This window comes from Arvicola amphibius, chromosome 9 (genome assembly GCF_903992535.2).
Source record: "Arvicola amphibius chromosome 9, mArvAmp1.2, whole genome shotgun sequence".
NCBI classification, from domain to species: domain Eukaryota; kingdom Metazoa; phylum Chordata; class Mammalia; order Rodentia; family Cricetidae; genus Arvicola; species Arvicola amphibius.
Window position 1 is genome coordinate 2,765,313 of NC_052055.2, and position 19,844 is coordinate 2,785,156.

The following is a 19,844-nucleotide window of genomic DNA, read 5'->3' on the forward strand; positions in this document are numbered from 1 at the left end:
CTTTTTGTGGTCTCTTATGTGTTTTCATGTGGTATGTGTAGAGAAGTACATACAGATATGTTGGAGGCACATGCATGTGAGGCCAGAGGTTGATAAGGCTCTTCCTTCACTCACTTTCCACATAATTTAGCTAGACTAGCTGGTCAACGAGCTTCAGAACCCACCTAACTCTGCCTGGCCCCTAGCACTGAGGTTACAGGTATGTCCACCAGGGCTAGCTTTTCTACACGGATCAGTGTAATCTGTGGATCCAGATTCAGGTCCCCCATGTTTGCAAAGTAGTCATTTTACCAAGTGACCTATCTCCCCGTCGTGGGTTTTACTATAAAGGGAATATAACTTACCTAAAGGGAAAATAATCTGTTTTTTCTTAGTTCTGACAACTGCACAACATTTAGGCTGCAGTTACATAATAATTAAATATATATGCAAAATTATTTTATTTTAAATGCTAAGGAAATGACATTTGTCATTTAGAACTTGAGGTAATGAATTATTTAATTCCTGTGTGTAGCAATTCTTGAAACCTGAAAATGTTCACCTATGAACACAAACACATCGATCTGTGGTATAAAACGCCTTTCAACAAATAACCCCTAACATTGAGCATTCTGTTATCCCCAAATAAAAACTGCTCATGGACGAGGAAATGCCAATCTGCTCCCCACCATCTTCCTCCTAATTGTCTTCACAAACGCAGGTAAGAGGAACAGACAATATAAAAACAAGGCAGGATCTCTGAATTTCAATACTTAGCATGGTATATACCCAAAATGTTTTGCTTTGACTACAAGAAAATTCTTCTTTTATCCCTAGAGGTAACAAATGAAGAAATGCAAGTGATGTGCCCTCACCCGCAGTCTGGAGCTGGGCACCACCTGCAGTCAGGGTCTGCAACAAGCCATCGCCGAAGCATGAACTCTTCGTACTTTTCCATTAAGACGTCATCACTCAGTATCAGCCGGATATCATGGGGGTTAAACCGCTCGGTGCACTCTGGACAACTGATGTTCACTCTGCTTTCCGAGATCTCTATCCTTAAGTACTGCCGTAAGCAGTCCACACAGGACCTATGGTGACAAGTCATTATATCGGGAAACCTGTCTTTAGAATGCCTTAAGAGGCACAAGGGACACTCTATGAAGTCTGCGATTTGTTTGCTGATAGAAGTCAATCCATTGTCGGAAGAGGTATTTGTAGAGAAAATGGAGTTCTTATCAGTGCACATCTCAGAGTGTATACTTTCAATACTTGCAATTCCATCTACTCCGCCATTGAGCTCCCTTGATTTACGTTTGTTGTCCTTTTTCCTCCGAAACAGAGAGCCTATTGAAATTCTTCTCTTTTTTGGTGCCTTTTTGACAGAAGGTAAGCTCACAGATGAGGCAGAAGACTGAAGATCTCTATCCGAACCCATTTGCCGATGTAAACTCATGTCTAAAATGCTCATTAGAATTGAGTTGGGGTCAGTGTTCATACACAGCCCTTCATTATATTTAAAAATAAAATTTAATTTTTGTTCTTGTATTCAGATTAAGTCATGATGTAAAAAAATCCTATTGGCTCCTTCCGAGAATCTTGAAAAAGTTCAATTAGAGAACACTGTTGTCACAGATATCCTATAAAAAACAGAAAACAATTTAACTGTATTTTTATGTGTATGTTTTTATAATCTTACAGGTTCTCTGTAAAATTTTTAACAAGTATGTTCTATAACCATCAGCTTAAAAATTAAAGTTGTTAGTCTACAGGAAAACATACAATAAATGCTTAAGTATCAATGAAGACATTCTTTAACCCTAATAAAAGGTTTTCTTAGATAAATCTTGATGCTATCACTGACTTAAATGATTCCTCATTGTTTTTAACTAGGAATAAAATATACATGTAAACAAAAACTAGGAACAGCTTGAAGAATAGCATTCTAAGTAAAGAGTCTCTAACATTCCAGAAACAATCACTTACTATAATTTCATAATTATGGTAATGTGGTATGTTATTAAGATGGTGACAGACCAAAGGCACAGAATATGGTTGTAATGGGCTGTCCTGTCCCTTTAAGAGACAAGCCCAGCCAGCCCCCCACCCCCCACTTCTGCTGATCTTCCCTCCACTTCCAGCCTGTGCTCTCTCTGCCCTTCTCTCTTTGGAAGAGGGCTGAGGCCTCCTCTCCTCACCCCCCTCTCTCCCTCTCCTTCCCTTTTACTAAATAAACTATATCCAAACTCACTCTGCATGGCGTGCCTATCCATCTCTGTCTTTCACCGGACGTGGCTCCTCGTGGGACCTGGCAACCCCACCCCATGGTCTGCTGCGTCCCTCAGGGAACTGCAGCATTTTATCTAAACCATCACAAGGGTCTTTTAAAAGAATCTCACATATATTAGCTGGGCAGTGGTGGTGCACACCTTTAATCCCAGAACTCGGGAGGCAAAGGCAAGCAGATTTCTGTGAGTTTGAGGCCAATCTGGTCTACAGAGCAAGTTCCAGGACAGCTAGGACAACACAGAAAAATCCTGCCTCAAAAAACCAAAACAACAACAATAACAACAACAAAACCCGAACAAACAAAATGTCACCTATTATATCTGATTTTTAACAAAGGTGACTTTGTTGAGCACTAAAAATTGTCTTTTTCAAATTATTTGAGAGGGGATCAGGAATTTGACCAATGGCTCACCCCATAAAAGCACTTCCCACACAAGCTAACGACCTGGGTTCTAGTCCTGGAATATACATCGTGGGAGGAGGGAACTACCTCCTGAAAGTTTTCCTCTGCATGCATATACCGTGTCATGTTGAACATAGAAACACACAAGCAATTATAATAAAATCAATTTTTAAAAAAATCAGTTACAGCAAATTTACAAATTTAAATGTGAAGAAGCTTTTAGGATACGAGAATATTTCGACAAAAAGATTTCTTATACAGAACATTACAAGTGCTAATCATAAAATAAAAGACAGTAAATGGCAAAAGAAGGTCCAGGAAGCGATTACCAGTGTGCAGAAGACACACGCCACAAAAGAATGGTGTTCAACAGGTAACGAGCATAAACACATAAAACAGACAACCCAAAAGAGAACTGGACAGAGGGCACAAAACCATCCATCATTATTACAGCCACAAAGACAGGTCACTATGCGGTAAACGGATAAACCAGGAGAGTGGTATTTCTAGATGTTGGCAGGTGCGTGGAGGAGGTGAGAAAAGATAGCACAACTACTTTGGAAACTGTGACAGAATCTACCAAACTGGAGCAAAAGGATACCCAGCATTTTTACTCCTTGACAAGACCACACACAATAAACTGGGAAACACGGTTGGCAAAGAACAAGCTTTCTCACTCTCCAAGTAGACTTTATACTTGTCCAGGAGGAAAACAACGTAAAGTCTGAGAGCCACACAACGGCTCAAGCAGTCGGTTTTGAGTATTACAAAAATTAGACAGGAAATAATTTAACAACAATCACAACTAAGTAAAAATCTGTGAGGGTCTGAAAATGTGAGCCTGTTTCCACGTTGACCAAAGGTCAGAGTTCCTTTATGGAGATAACACTGGATTTCACCCAGGGAGTGGTTTGCCTACGGAATGTTTTGGTCTAGGGTATGACGTGACTTGTTTTGTTCTAGCAATAGAATGTTTAACTATGAATGTAGCCTGCAACTTTCAATTGAACATGGGCAAATTTTCAGAGCTCACTGGAATTCCCTCCAGATACTATCCTATATGTTTCTCTGTTTTATTATTTTCATTCACATCTTCATATTCTTCACTATATTTCTAACCCCCACACCTTTTCTCTGGCGAGAGGTATTTTTCTTTTGGCTGGTACCCAACAAAAATCCAAACATTAGATACTATTTTGTAGATACCAACAAAGTTGTAAAAGGCTGATAATTTAGTTCAGTGAAATAATCACCTCAGGTCTTGTTTGAAGAATCTAAGCACAATGTGTGTGTGCGTGTGTGTGCAAGCCAATTTACCATTATTTTAAAACAGAAATATTCTTAAGCCCAGGTGTTCATCATTCCAGTGAAATAATAATACATAGATAATAATAATACATAGATAAATTGCTGTATAGTTGGTAAAAGGGTGGGAAAGCAAAATCTCTAGCACACTTTTAATCCCAGCACTTGGGAACAGAGGCAGGTGGCTCTCTGAGTTCGAGACCAGCCTGGTCTACAAAGAGAAACCCTGTCTTGAAAAACAAATAAATAAGTAAATAAATAACGTATTCAACTGGGCACTTAAAAGAGCAAACTATAATCCAAACATACGCTATGGAAAGATTCATACAGAACTGAGAAATGACAATCACAAAATAGTATATATGGTATGAGACCATTTGTAGATTAGCTATACAATCTTTGGTATTGTTTTGGTATTTAAAAATTTCAGCGATTTGGCTGCACACTCCACTTATAAACCACAATACTAAAAACACTTTTGCTGTGGAATAATCCTGTATACTGTGAAAATGTGTTGTTCTCATTGTCAATAAAAAGCTGATTGGCCAGTAGCCAGGCAGGAAGTACAAATAGGACAACCAAACTAAGGATGCTGGGATGAAGAAGGGTGGAGTCAGGGAGACGCAGCAGAGACAGAGGAAGCGGGATATGTAGAAAATGAGTTATCGGCTGATCATTTGTAATTAATACCGTATCTCCAGTCTGGTTATTTGAGAGCAGCTGGTGAGACACAGGGAAACTCCACCTACAAATGGTATTCCAATGTGGGGCCGGATTTTCCACGAAGACCTGACAATGCTTAAAAAGGGATTCTAAATACACAAAAAACAGAGTCAAGTGTGGCTTCTTGGTAATTGACTTTTCCCAGGTAAACTCTGTTTGCTAGTGGCAAATAGAGGCAGCTTCTTGGTTCGTGTTATCAGCAAGGGCAGGGCTCTTTGGGGTTTATGAGCAGTGGGCTGCACACTACTCAGTCATAAAAAAGAAACATATAGCTTTAAAATAATAAAGTTCTTAAGAAGGGAGTAAGTAATATAAAAGAAAAAAGCCACATAAAGATTGGAAATACAGAGCCCAGATCCTACATGTTATTGTGGTGTCTTTAAATTTTTTGGTTGCTAAGAGACGCTGGATTATGAAAGCTCATTGATTAAACCAACATATATATTTTAAAAATATCTTGACTTCAAAATTTAAGTCAAAAGAAGTGTTACTTTGGGGAAGAGGTTTTGCTTTAATTTTCATAGGAAATAAGAAGCTGTGGGTTCATTCTGAGTTAAAGAAAATCAGGTTTGACTGAGGAAGACCCCCTGAACTTCTGACTACAGACATAAAGAACTACAAGACATGTGATGTAAATGTTACCTGCTCAAACACATAACAAAAGAGAACATAATCTGTGGCTGACATGTACAAGCACAGCCTATACTTGTATTATAAATATGTAGGTTACCTTTAAAAGTTTACACATTTTCAGAGCAAGTGGACCAGACACTAATAAAAATGGATGGCCCAGGTGACCCTGGATCCAGCATGGCTTCAAGGCTGCTGACTGAGATGACCCAGCCTCACAGAATACTCCAGACAAGACCTAACAATCACCATTTTCTCAAGGTCCCCCCCCCACACACAAAAGTCCAGCACCCACAACCAACAGGAAGTAGTCCAAAGAATGACAGCTACATTCCCAAAATACTGGTTATGGATGTTTGTTTTCATTTAAGGGGGGTTGGTTACTACTTATTATTGGTCATAATAAAAAAGGGATAAACATAAAAAGAAAAAAAGGGTATATGATATAGAAATGATAGGATAAAAGGGTAGATTACTGAATCTACTTTTAAACTAAAAAAGCAACTACTAGTCAAATATTTTACAATGGTATGGAATTTTGTGTACTGAAACAAATTTAAGGTTATTCTTGTTACACTGTACGGATGTTTCTAATCTTGTTTAAGGTACTGTACCTATACAGCTTATTTAACAATGGAAATTTCTAGTCACTGAAAGTTATCTCTATAAGCTATTTAGCATAATTAAAAAATACAGGCTAATAGTCACCCATATCAAACTTACAGTCATGTTAGGTATGTTTTCAAGGTCATACACAGATATATTTAGATAGCTAAATGGTATTCAAACACTTCAAATACCTACAGAATATGGCATTCAATATGTTTAATAACCTAAGGCTTTTCATGACAGTGAGACATGTTCATTTCTGGCAGCACCAATCTATTTCAACAAAGATGATGGGTATAAAAAAAAACTTCATATGGTGCTGTGGGACAATGGTCTGTACCCTGTCACTTATATTTTAAATAAACACTGCTTGGCCAACAGCTAGGCAGGAAGTAAAGGCGGGGCAACCAGGCAGGAAGAAGAGACGGGGGCAATGAGAATTCTGGGAAGAGGAAAGTTTCAGTCTGCAGTGGTCACCCAGACACAGAGCAAGCAAGATGTGACTGTCTCACCGTGGCTAACACAGATAAGAATTATGGCTGATATAAGTTATAAGAATTAATTATTAAGAAGCCTGAGCTACTGGGTCAACCAGTTTATGATTAAGTAGACCTCTGTGTATTTCTTTGGGACTTAACAACTAAGGGACCTGGTGGGACAGAAAACTCAGTCAATAATATGGAGTTTGTTTTCTTTATGGCAAAAGCTAGCCATGTGGGCAAAAAACCTGCCCTTGCCTCAGTTGCTGACAGTATACTGTCTAAATTGGACGAGTGATATACAGGTCACAGATGCTGCCCTTGTAGAAAGGATCAGCCACACTTTCCCTATCTGGTACCTTCCCTAAAGAAATAAATTCTTAAATTATAGCATCCCCAAAGCAGGGTGGGACAACAGAATTAGCTTAAATTACAGCCTACCTAGTACCTTCACTAAACTGCTACTTAGAGGCTTCTCCATCTAAATAGAGAGACTCCTGTCCCCAAAATTTAGAAAAGTAAGGCATGTTCTTTGTTCTGTGGGTTACTGTTGGATGTCCTAACCCAGCTTCCTTCACCTTTAAGTGGCCACCATGGCTAAGATAGCCTCCTCAGCACACTCCTGTCTATGGAACCTAAACTCCTTCTGATTTAAATCTCTCTCCATCTCTCCCAACCCAGGTGCTTGCACTGTACAAAAAATACTTAACCATTTTAGAGTTAGAGCACATGATAAACAGCACAGAAAGGTTCCCAACTGATTTGTTAAGCTATAAAACATCGACAGCATGAAGAAAAGCAGTAGTGGGGGAAGAATTTCGGCTGGTAGATAAGAAAGGCCCTAAATCAGCAGTACAGAAGAGCCCCTTACTAATGTGTGTGAACACCAGCTAATCACGAGTGCTGAGAGAGAGAGAGAGAGAGAGAGAGAGAGAGAGAGAGAGAGAGAGAGGGAGGGAGGGAGGGAGGGAGGGAGGGCGGGTTTGCCCTCTGCTTGAGATTTATCTTTCTCCACTCCTGGAACTGAGAGCTTCTTGTTTCCAGGCCTTTTGAACTCAGAAATCTGCGCTTGGATTGAAATACAGCAGTTTTCCTCAACTTCTAGCTTGTAGATCATGGTATATGCTTCTGCCTTCATAGCCATGTGAGCCACTTCCTAAACAATACAAAACTGCTTGTGTATCTGCAACATTTGTTTATCTGGAAAACCATAATGGATGCAGCCTCCATGACAATAATGCCTGTCTTCTTAGTGGGATCCTTTCCCCAGAATGAAAGCACGGAGCAGTAACTAAAGATACTGGAAGAGCCTGGCTCCTGAGACTGAAAGGGAAGTAGACTCCATTCTGTCACTTCTCAAACACCAGTGCCACAAGGAACTCTGCTAATGAAACAGTGAGAAATGCCTTTTTCCACCTAGCACAATTCCAACTGCCTTAACTAAATGCTAGCAAATTAGTTTTTCAGTGGCAAAGGAACCCCAGTGTCTCCTGTATTTCAACCAAGGAGAAGCAGGTCAGATTGCTGTTCTACCTTCTAGTCCAGTGTTTACACTCCCTCCCCTTGATTCTTTTATCTATCTCTGGAGGAATGTGTGGAACTGAGAAATGAAATGAGCCCCAGAGAGGTGGGGAACTGAGGGTGAGGCAGATGGGTCACAATGAGGTCAATGACAGCGTGATCTACATAGTGAATTCCAGGACAGCCAGAGCTACAAAAAGAAAAGGAAAAAGAAAGCAGAAATGGAATGGCCCAAACAAAGGTGTTTGTACCACATATAAAACCCATGTATTCTAAAGACCTAGTAAAAGTGCTAAAAACATTTTTTAAGATTTACGTGTGTGTGTGTGTGTGTGTGTGTGTGTGTGTGCGCGCGCGCATGCGCGCGCGCCGACATCCACGTGTGTGAGGCTAAAAGAGAGCACCAGATTCCCCTGGAGCTGGAGACTGAAATGGAGTCCTCTGAAAAAGCAAAATGAATGATTCAACCCTGAGCCTTTTCTCTAGCAGGAATTAGTTTCTTCTGATACTACTTAAATGAATTTAACTTGACAAATTATTTTCTTACACTTTGTAAAAACTACAAAAGTTGAACAGTTCAACTTAAACAACTAACCAACACTTATAATACTGATTTAAATAAAAAATGTGCTCTAGATTTTAAATACTCAATTTACAAACGTAGTATCTTACAGTCAGAAGGCTCAATCCACAAATTTAAGAAAAGTTGTCCTAGCCACAGTTCTAGTACAGGCAAGGCTGGCAGTGGAGAGAGGCTCGGCAGCTAAACTCTTCCCTGTGCAGGCCACCCAACGCTTGCAGGGCAGTTCACAGCTATCCACGCAATTCCTTCCGGGGATCTCCTGCTCTCCTCTGACCTCTGCAGGCACCAGGCACAAAACACCCTGACACATAAAATAAAAAGATAAATCTTAAAAGAAAAAAAAGCATTCTCAAAGCGGTAACTGAAGGGTATGCACTTAGAAAGGTGGCTAAACTCAACTAAAAGGCAACAAGAGGACAACGGAGTCCATTCTTAGAGGCTAACATTGTGGATCACAACAGGACAGAGGTGAATGAAGAGTGGATCTGGCGGCTGAAGTGATGGATCAGCATTTAAGAGCACTTGCTGGTCTCACAGAGGACCTGAGTTCTGCACCCAGTACCCATGATAGCCAACAATGGTCTGTAACCATTGTCTGAAGGACAGAACCTCCACGTATAGGCTGTGGCACAAACACCCACCCACCCCACAATAAACAAATGTAATTTAATGAATTTTGGGGTGGGAGAGGGCCTTACTGTGTAACCCTGGCTGGCCTGGAACTTGCTACATAGACCAGGCTGGCCTCAAACTCTTAGGCTGCTTGTTTCTGTCTCTCAAGCACTGAAAAACATAATTCAAAATAAATAAAACTCTCTAATGTCTTCTGCTACTTCTAAAGTTTCTAAATTTCATTCAAAATTTTTAATGTAAGCAAAACATTAAAGTTTTACATCTAAATAGTTACTCAGGTGCTTTAACGCTAACTGTTGACTAATGAATGACCTCCTCTCCACGCAGTCCACTGCTGAACTGATAAAGTCATGTCTTGTTGTGTGAATCACCTACTATCTTTTAAATGATGTGGACTTCTAAAATAAGCACCTGACGTAGACTAAGGTGTTGTGTTCCCGGTGCTTATTCCCCTCAATGCTCATCAACATCTTTTATTATGGTAACAGTTTTTTGAGTAGCAAAAACTATTAGCTTCAATTTATTTCATTACTAAACAACTTAATGCATTTACAGGCATCTCTACTTTATTTGCTCACCTTTTGTTCATTTTTACATTAAATACTGTCCCCTTTTCACTGACAACATTCAATATTTAACCTCATCCAAATGTGGTTTTTAATTTGATGTCTTAAAATATAGAAACTATGATTTCTAATTGTAGTGTTTATGAAACTCCTTTATAAATTATTGTACTACTTCTTATGCTTACAAAACCCTTTCAGAGGTGCCAATGAGATGGCTCCAGGTAAAGGTGCTTACCACCAAGCCTGATGACCTGAGTTCAATTCTACAAGCTAAGTTCTCTGACCTTCACATTCATGGCCAGACACACATACCCCTACCTCCTTCAACAAATGTAATTAAAAAATAATTCTGGAGCTGGAGAGATGGCTCAGAGGTTAAGAGCATTGCCTGCTCTCCCAAAGGTCCTGAGTTTAAGTCCCAGCAACCACATGGTGGCTCACAACCATCTGTAATGGGGTGCCCTCCTTTGGCCTTCAGGCATACACACAGACAGAATATTGTATACATAATAAATAAATATTATAAAAAATAATTCTGTCAAAGACTGAGCCAATTTGTGGTGGTCTGAAAGAAAATGGCCTCACAGGCTCACAGAGAATAGAACTATTAGGAGACGTGGCCTTGCTGGAGTAGGTGTGGCCTTGCTGGAGGAGGTGTGGCTTTGTTGGAGGAGGTGTGTCACTAGGTGGTGAGGAGCTTTGAGGTCTCAGAAGCTCAAGCCAGGTCTAGTGGCTCAGTTTCTTCCTGCTGCCTTCAAATCAAGATGTAGGACTCTCAGCTCCTTCTCCAGCACCATGCCTGCCTGCATGCTGTCATGTTTCTTGCCATGACAATAAGAGACTAAACCTCTGAACTGTAATCCAGGCCCAATTAAAAATTTTCCTTTAAGATAGATAATGCTCTGAAAGACCACGATGCTATCAAGGTCTCTTCACAGGAATAACTAAGACACTATTTTTCGACATATTTGCCATCTCTGGGGCTCTTCATTTTTCATCTGGTATTGTTTTCCTATAGCCTCAGACCTTTCTTTAGTTCTTCTTGGTGTGCAGAGCTCACAGCTGTAAGCTGTTTTCATTAATTCCCCTATTAGCAATGTAATTTTTTTCTGTTTTATTAATATATATACTTGGAATTAAGCATTATATTGGCTTTATTTCTTGTTGCTGTGATAAAATACCCAACTAAAAAAGCAACTTAAGGTTTAGTTTGGATTCACAGTTCAAGAATATAGTTCACCACAGAAAGACATGAGGTAGCTGGCCTCTACACACACACACACACACACATGCAAATATAGGTCACATTGCATTTTGTTAGGAAAATGCCAGTGCTCAATTGATTTTTACTCTTGATGCTGCCCACATTCAGGATAGGTCTTCTTTCTTCAATTACACCTGTCTAAGAACACCCTTATGTATACCCAGAGATATGTATCCATGATGACTCCAAATGCAATAAAACTGGTAATGATAATTAGCTCTCACCAACAGTTTGACTAAGATGAGCCAAAAGTCTGTTTTCTTGGTATTAATTCTGTTTGCGACTCACTAAACTTCTTGGATTTAAATTCAAACAAATAAGGAAATACTTCTTTTTATGTTTTTAACTCTAACATTTTCTCTCCTCTCCTCTCGGAATTATAATTATATACCTGACAACTTAAGTTTGTTTAAGTGGCCAATATGCTCATTTGTGCCTCTTTTCCTCCATTCATTAACTTGGCAAACTGTTCCTATTCTACTTTCAATTTTATCAACCTTTTCTTTTGCCATCTTCTATCTGCTGTAATTCCATCCAGTGAGTATGTGTGAATGCCCTCAAAGTCCCTACAAAGATGCCAAATCCCCTGAAGCTGGAGTTACAGTCAGCTGTGAGCTGTTTGATGTGAGTGCTGGGTACCAAACTCAGGTCCTTTGGAAGAGCAGAAAGTGCTCTCACCCTGTCCCGAGCCATCTCTCTGGGCTGAAATGACTTTTCTCATCAGTACAGTCAGCCACTTGGAAATTTGGAATACATTATTCAAGTGCATAATTTTTTGAAAGTAAATACAGTGTTTTCAGTCTTATTACACATACATAGCTAGATAAATCTAACTCTAGTGACCTAATATTAAAAATGGAACAAATACCTTCACATTACTTCTAAATATGGGGGAAAGGGACAAACCATTAGCACAGGTAAGTATCCATTTTCAAAAATCCATTCCAGATTTGAAAAGTACCATTTTCCAAGGCTATATATTCATCTTCTGCCTAAGACACACTCTATGATTCCCAGAAACAGAAACTACAAGTTCAGAATAAACTAGTCCCACATGCCACAACCTCCCAAAAGAGCTGTCTTCAACAGCTCCACACCCACCTACCTATTTACCTATTTAAGTTTTTTTAGTCAACCTCATTATAAATAATATACAATACCTGATCAATTAGAAAACAGGAAGCTGCTATTAAAGAAGGCAGTGTTCGTTCAATTGGGAAAAAGAAAGATTAAAAACGTTCTGGCTAGCTCAACAATGTATTAACATGGAGATAGTAAATACTTAGCTACTGACTCCTGAAAGGCATTAACCTAAAGAACAGTTTGAAAAGTAGTCACTGAGAAACAGAGAGGGTCTCCTAAGATAGGGAGATAGTTAACAGTTTCTAAGACCCTGACCCATGTTACAAAAACTATCTAGGTGGAAACATATCTTCCAGAGCTGGAGGAGGGGGTAGAGGCAGGCCCAGAAATGTAATCTGGGAGTTGTTATAGGTGTGATGTGTAAAATCATGAGCATGGATGAAATCACCAAGGGAGTAACTACAGAGAGGTAGGAGATCAGTCCTGCAACATGTCAACATTAGGGTACAGGACAGAGAAAAAAGTGGGAGGATCTTTTAGAAACCAGACTTTAGCTAGGAGGTGGTGGCGCACGCCTTTAATTCTCGCACTTGGGAAGCAGAGGCAGGCGGATCTCTGTGAGTTTGAGGCCAACCTGGTCTACAAGAGCGAGTTCCAGGACAGGTTCCAAAGTTACAGAGAAAACCAAAAAGGAGAGAGAGGGAGAGGGAGAGAGAGAGAGAGAGAGAGAGAGAGAGAGAGAGAGAGAGAGAGAGAGAGAGAGAGAGAGAGAGAGAGAGAGCACAGACTTTAAGGAGCAGACCTGTTAGCTTCTCCCTATCAGCAGTTTACCTACCCAGTCCCCAAATGCCAAGTACACCTTAGAGTAAAATGCCAACAGCTGGGGAAAGAGGAAAGAAACGAAAGAAGTTCCAGGAGATTCTTATAGGGTATAATCTATTTAAGCCTGTTGAGGCTGGAGGGTTAACACACTTCTGACAGAAAGGATTAGAACGTTACCGTCTAGTACCTGATAATCATGATGCATGACAGAAAGGGAAGATAAGTACAAATCTTTGGCTTATTGAAGACCTTTGATATATATTAATTTTCTGTGCGTGTTGTCAAATAACCACAAACTAGAAGTGCTTAAACAACAGGAATTTACTTTTTTCAGTTCTGAGATTACAAACAGGGCTGTGTTCCCTTCTGTAGTTCTGCGGGGAATCTATTCTGTGCCTCTTCCAGACTACGAGCAATTCTTGGGTTTTGGCTATATTGCTCCAATCTTGGTCCCCCCGGTCACACTGCCTCCTCTTCTTCCATGTCTTCTGTAATTTCCTGTCATCTGTCAGTGGATTTTGAGGTAACCTGGACATCACTGTGATGGATTCCAAACCATGGAGAGTAGTAGGGTTCAGAGGAGCTAACAGATTTCTTCTGCTCCACACCCAGCCTCGGGAAGACAAGACACTCACTACTAATGAAAGAGCTCTTCTGCAGCGTCCTGTCGGGACAGCCAGTGTTGCACACACCTGGTTAACTTATACTAACTCAGTGCCATAAAGGACGGCACAGACTCCCTCATCTGACAGGGTAATGAGGCACAAAGCACAGCAGAGCAGAATCCCGGAGCCCTTCAACACAACACAATAATCCTGCAATAGCAAGTGCCAATTCTGTATTTGGCTTCAAAAGACAAGTTAAAAAAAAAAACTTTCAAGATGACAGTAAAAAAAGACAAAGAATCTCTGCAGGGAGGAACATGCCACACAAAATATTCTGAGAGCTACACTTCTATGAAATGAAAGAATGTAAAGTCACCTACTCACTACATTGAAGTAATATTTTGGGTGTATTGGGCTAAATAAAATTCCTTATTTTTTAATAAGAAATTATGTTCACTTTATTTCTTCTACTTTCTTACTTAATATGATACTGGAAAAATCTTAAATTACAATTGTGGCTTGAAAGAACTGTTTTAGGCTAGGAATGTAGCTCAGTTGGCAGAATGCTTGCCTAGCATGCACATGGCCCAGAGTTTCATCCCCGGCACAACATAACCACAGTTTATAATACTCAAGAGAAGGAGAACGATCCGGAATTCAAGCCAACCTGGGATATGTGCAAATGAGAGGGGAGAGAGAATGGAGAAAGAAAGAAGTACATGAGTGTGTGACTTCACACTGTACATATTTTATTCACTTAGCAACTACTTATTCAATACTAAAATTATTTCACTGCAGACTGTACCAAGTGCTAAGACCTGCAACAGGAGCAAAGAAAGCAATCCTGCCACCACAGAGCTTTCATCACCTACACATTTTATGTGCGATCATGCATAAATAATAACTGTAACCTTCTGAGGTCCAAATAATAGGGCTTGATTCAGAAATTAACAAATATAACTCTATAATTCTAGACTAATGACTTGCCTTGTGACATGGTACTCATCCAGAAGTTTTGTTGATACTTGGTTTGTTTCAGAGACAGGGCCTCACTATGTAGCTCTGGCTGGCCTGAAGTCTCTATGTACATCAGGCTGGTCTAGACCTCACAAAGATTACCCACCTCTGCCTGCTGCTAATGCTATCAGTTTCCTAGTAGTCTGCCCTGGCTTCTTCGTTCTCTCCAACTAGTTTGCTGACTATGACTCAACTTGAGAAGGTCACGTGGCAACAAGTTAGGTATTCACAGCACAAGGGCTATCATCACTCTGAGGGGAGTCTCTAGAGTGGGGCGGAATAAAACTTTTAGGTACATACTTCTAAGGCGTCAACTCTAGTTTTGTGGATTAAAGAGACAGTTCTGAAGTTTCTTTTGGGCTTAAATAAACAAAACGGTGCTTCAAAATCCAATCTACAAACTTTTCTTTAAGCTAAAACAGCTAACTAACTCTCTCCTACTGAGACCTTCATATAGCAAAAGCTTCGAAATAGGACTTCTAAAGCAAACCAACAGGGCTGAGAGGTGGCTCAGCAGCTAAGGACACCTGGCTGTTCTAAAGGCTCTGGGTTTGATTCCCAGGACCCACATGGCAACTCACATCCATCTTGTAATCTCTCTGGCCAATCAAATGAGTACCAGGTGTGGCCAAAACATACATACCCATAAATTCTTAAAAATTAAAAAAAGAACCAAATCAACAATTAGTAATTTTCTAGCAAATGACTTTTAAAAAGCTAGCTGGAAATGGTAGCGGGCTTGTAATCCTAGCACTTGGGAGGTGGGAGGAGGATCAGGAATTCAAGGTGATCCCCGCCTGCACAGTAAATTCCTTTGAGATTAGCCTTGGCTATACAAGCCCTTGTCTCAAAAACCTAAGAAACAAAACAAAATACTAGATAACACCAAGAGAGCAAGAATATACAATAGTTTTAAGGTAGTGAAATAGTTTCCAAAATAATGCTAATAAAAAATTATTGGGCTGGAGAGATAGCTCATTGGTTAAAGTATTTACTACTCTTGCAGATAGTCTGAGTTCAGTTACCAACACCAACATGGCAGTTCACAAGCAACAGTAACTCTGGTTTCAAGGCATCTGATCCCCTCTTCTAACTCCTTCAGTCCTGTACTCATTATACCCAGGCACACACATATATACATAAAGTAAGTATTAAAAATTCTTCAGGGGCTGGAGAAATGACTCAGTTAAGAACACTGGCTGCTCTTCTCCTCCAACACCTACACGGTAGATTGTTTTGTTTTTTCAAGACAAAGTTTCTTTGTGTAGCCCTGGCTGTCCTCGAACTCACTCTGAAAACCAGGCTGGCCTCAACCTCAGAGATCCGCCTGCCTCTGCCTCCCGAGTGCTGGGATTAAAGGCGTGCACCATCATTCCCGGCTACAAAAATGAAGTAAGAACCAAATCAACAATTAATAATTTTTTATTATAGCTAACCATTACTCTAACTCTAGTTCCAAGGGAATCTGATGTCCTCTTCTGGCCTCCACAGAAACTGCACATATGTCCTACACTGGATTTACATGCAGGCAAAACACATAAAAATACAATCATTCTTCAGATACTACTGATAACAACAATGAAACAATACAGTAATAGCCTCACTCTGTAGACCAGGCTGGCCTTCCACCCTTCTCTGCCTCCCGAGTGCTGGGATTAAAGGCGTCACCACCAAATGCAGCCCAGCAATATCTGCTCCTCAGTCCTGTACACCAAGCATCACTAACTACTATGACAACTACAGAAAAACAATGAAGTGTCCATGCTGTAAACACCTAAAATTATGTCGATGCCTTTCTTGAAGACTGCCACCATCTGAGCTACAAACGTGTTAGACAACAAATCTTTTCCTTCACTCTTTAGCTGCACAGATATGTTTACTCATAAGCTGTTTCAACATCATGCATCTTCTGTCAGCTAACAAAGAAGTGGAGTAGTTCAGGGGCTAGCCACCCAGACAGACATGGAGTAAGAAAGAAAGAAAAGGTATACAGGAATAGAAAAACATAAAAGCCCCAAGGCCAAAGATAGATGGGATAATTTAAGAAAAGCTGGCAAGAAACAAGCCAAGCTACGGCTAGACATTTCTAAGTAGTAATAAGCTTCTGTGTGTGTGGTTTGTTTGGGAGCTGGGTGGTGCCCCCCCCCAAAAGAGCCTAAAGAGTAAAGAGTAAAAACCAACCAACAACGTTTTCCTCTCTCCTTTTCTTGTTCCTTCTCCTTCCAGATTTCTCCTAACGTTTATCCTCTCTGCCCGCCAGCCCCACCTATTTCTTTCCCTTCGCTACTGGCCATTCAGCTCTTTAATAGATGTTTTAGACAGGCACAGTAACACACCTCCACAACATAACCAAAAGTAACACACCTTAAAATAATATTCCCCAATACACAGTGACTTAAAAATAAAGTGAGAAAAATCCTATTTGGTGAAAACTGCCTCAGTATGGAAAACTCAATTATTCTCCATAATTAATCTACTACTTGCTAGTTAGGAGTAAGGCTAATGGCTTTCAGCCAGTGTGTTCCCTACATGAGCACGAGTCTTTTTAAACAGGCTACTACTTTGTGCGGAAGAACTAGCAGGACAAATGGACTGTAATATGCAATCAAATAGTACTTTAGAAACTCAACTTTACTTTGGCTGTTAGCCCAAGATGCTTGTTTGTTTTTCAACCTAAACCGCAAAAAAAAAAAAAAAAAAAAAAAAAAAATCAATAAAGGAGCATATGCTTAGTCAGTAAGAATAGGCCTGCATTTGACAACTGTCACCTATAGTAACCTCAGAAGGACAAGTAACAATTCTCTAAAACTCTATTTCCTGATTAGAGAAGATACAAATGAATATCTAATATAAAAGTACCCAAATTTATCAGCACCTTACTCTGGGCCAAGCACTAGGCTAGAGACGTTTTCAAGTTATCACACCTAAGTGTCTTCTAGAAACTTGAGGAAACCGTGTCCCTTGGCTCTCAGTGCCCTGAGATGACGGTTGTTACCAGTGTGTGTGTGTGTGTTGTTTGCTACATCGCTCAGGTCAGCGCCTAACAACTTTCCCACCTCTACCTCTAAGTGGCTAAACTACAAACAGATACCAGCACAAAGAGCTGGGAGGCAGGTGGGCTGGGAATATATGTGTATCAGGTGGTAAGGCTGACTAGAAACCAAAGGATATCGGCACTAAATCTAGGTGTTTAGGAAGAAACGGGATGTGCCATGAAAATATACAAATTCTTTCAAAAGACAGGAAAAAAAGAAAAAAAACAAAGGGGGGGGTATTAAGATATTTGCTTAGCATGTGCAAAGCCCCCCAAAAGCCTGCCTGAAATTATGAATATATTTATATATTTACATATAATATATATAAAATATACATTATATGTAAATATATATATAAATGGTGACTCCTAGCTGGGCAAGGAGCACAGGCCCTGGATCCTATCAGGAGCATGAACTCAGTGAGTTCACGGTTAGTCTGGTATACATAAGCAAGTTCCAGGCCAACCAGGCCACATAGTGAAACCCTATCTCAAAAAGAATGATGATTTCCAAATACAGTACACCAACAACTGCAGAAATACTGCTTTGACTACCTGTGTTCAAACACGCCTGAGGCATTTCCAAGATGAGATATTTCAAGAAGCTATTTTAATAAGGACTAGGCTGTTTCAACTGCTAAAATAATCCTGCAATTAAAACAAAATTAACCATAACTGAGGTTCTCAAATGAGAACCCTGAGATAATATTATTTTCTTCTTTCTCAGAAAGACACTTTACAAGGGCATTAATTTTTTTCCACGGTCACATGAAACTTAAGTTTACACTATATATAGTAATTTTTAAAAAGAGCTTTAAAAAGGGGGGCTTGCTTTGCATAATTTGGTTTAGTAAGTCCAAAGACTCAATGCCAAATCCTTTCCCAAGAAGCTGCATGTACCAAGTAAAGAACATTTGAAAATAAGGTCATCGTCATTTTCTAAATATTTACATTTTAATTCAATACAGACAGCTCGATGTTAAAGCTTAAACAGGCAAATATGAAAATGACTTGAATTACAAACAGAAGCGGTAGGATGTGCACTGAGACCGGTTAACAGCAAAACCGGAAGAAAAATAAAAGACAAGTATATTGTCACACTACATACAATGAAAAGGGGTCAATGAATCCAGGTTAAAATAGGAAACAAACAGAGAGCCAGCTTCACACACAGACACACACGAAAGTAGAATGAGGAAAGACCAAAATATTTTGGGAGCACCAACCCAGGAAAGGACAGCTTTAACGCCGCCCGTCTTGCTACCATTTTACACCAACCTTTCTCACCACCACTAGGTTTGAAAATTGCAGCGGCATTTAGGGTCGTCCTTCCTAATATTACCACATTCTCAACAGCGAACATTACACAAAGTCAAGCACCAGCCATGTATTCCTATCGCCACGGGGACAACGAGCAAAAAAATTAAACCATATATAGCTTCACCATCCTCTTCCCTCTTTTATTCGCTGCCCTTGTCTCGGGATTAATGAACCCTAAACGACTTCTTCCCATTAATGGAAATGGAAAAAAGAGGGGAGAACAACGGCAGAATGGAAGCCCAGACCGTAGGAAAAACTGGAAACTGAAAGCAGCGGCCTCCCGCTCGGGACCGGGGAACACCCTGGAGGTGGAGTCCCGGAAGACCGGGTTCACACACTTCACCCCCAGGCCGCACGGCTTGCAGCGCGCGTGTGCCCGAACGTGTGCGCGATCTCCGCCGGCGGAGGAGGCGGTCACCTCCCCGACCCGCCCGCCCGCCCGGGACCCGGGGACGACCGGCTTCGGGGGCCAAGTCCGCGCGCGGCGCGAGTGTGCGGCGAGGCCCGGAAAGCGTCCCGTTAGGGCCGATTTCACCCGTCAGGAATGCGCTCCGCCCCCCGCCGCCTCCCCGCGGCGCTCGCCCTCGGGTCTCGCCCGCTCGCCCGCCCGGGGCAGCGCCGCGGCCAGTCCCAACACCGTCGGGGCGGCGGACCGCACGCCCCGGGGACAGCCGCGCACATCTCCCGGCCCCGTTCCGAGGCCCGAGCGGCGCCCCGAATCCCCCGCGTCCCTAAGGGAGGCACCCGGCCCCCGCCGTACCTCAGCTCCTCAGGGCGGCGGGCGAGCAGGCCCCATCCCGCGGAGGCACCAGCTGGAGGGAGGACGGAGGACGGCCCGGCCCTCAGCCCCGCTGCGGAACCGTCTCGGTTAGGGCAAGAGCTACCGGTGGAAGCGTGGCGGCCGGCCGCTTTCCCGAACTCCCCTCGGTGACTCCAGCCGGACCAACGCAGCCGGGGACCAGCACCGCAACTGCCATTC

At 41.2% G+C, this 19,844-nt stretch overlaps 1 protein-coding gene across 1 annotated transcript in view; it reads right to left on the reverse strand.

The window, feature by feature from the left end:
- The window catches only part of Rnf19a (ring finger protein 19A, RBR E3 ubiquitin protein ligase), a 38,975-nt gene extending 19,131 nt beyond the window's left edge, over positions 1-19,844 (reverse strand). The window contains exons 1-2 of the mRNA XM_038342446.1: positions 19,626-19,844; positions 855-1,619 (exon numbers count right to left, since the gene is read on the reverse strand). Of these exons, the coding sequence (XP_038198374.1) occupies positions 855-1,477 (623 nt within the window). The 5' untranslated portion in view covers positions 1,478-1,619; positions 19,626-19,844. The remainder of the gene's footprint in view (positions 1-854; positions 1,620-19,625) is intronic.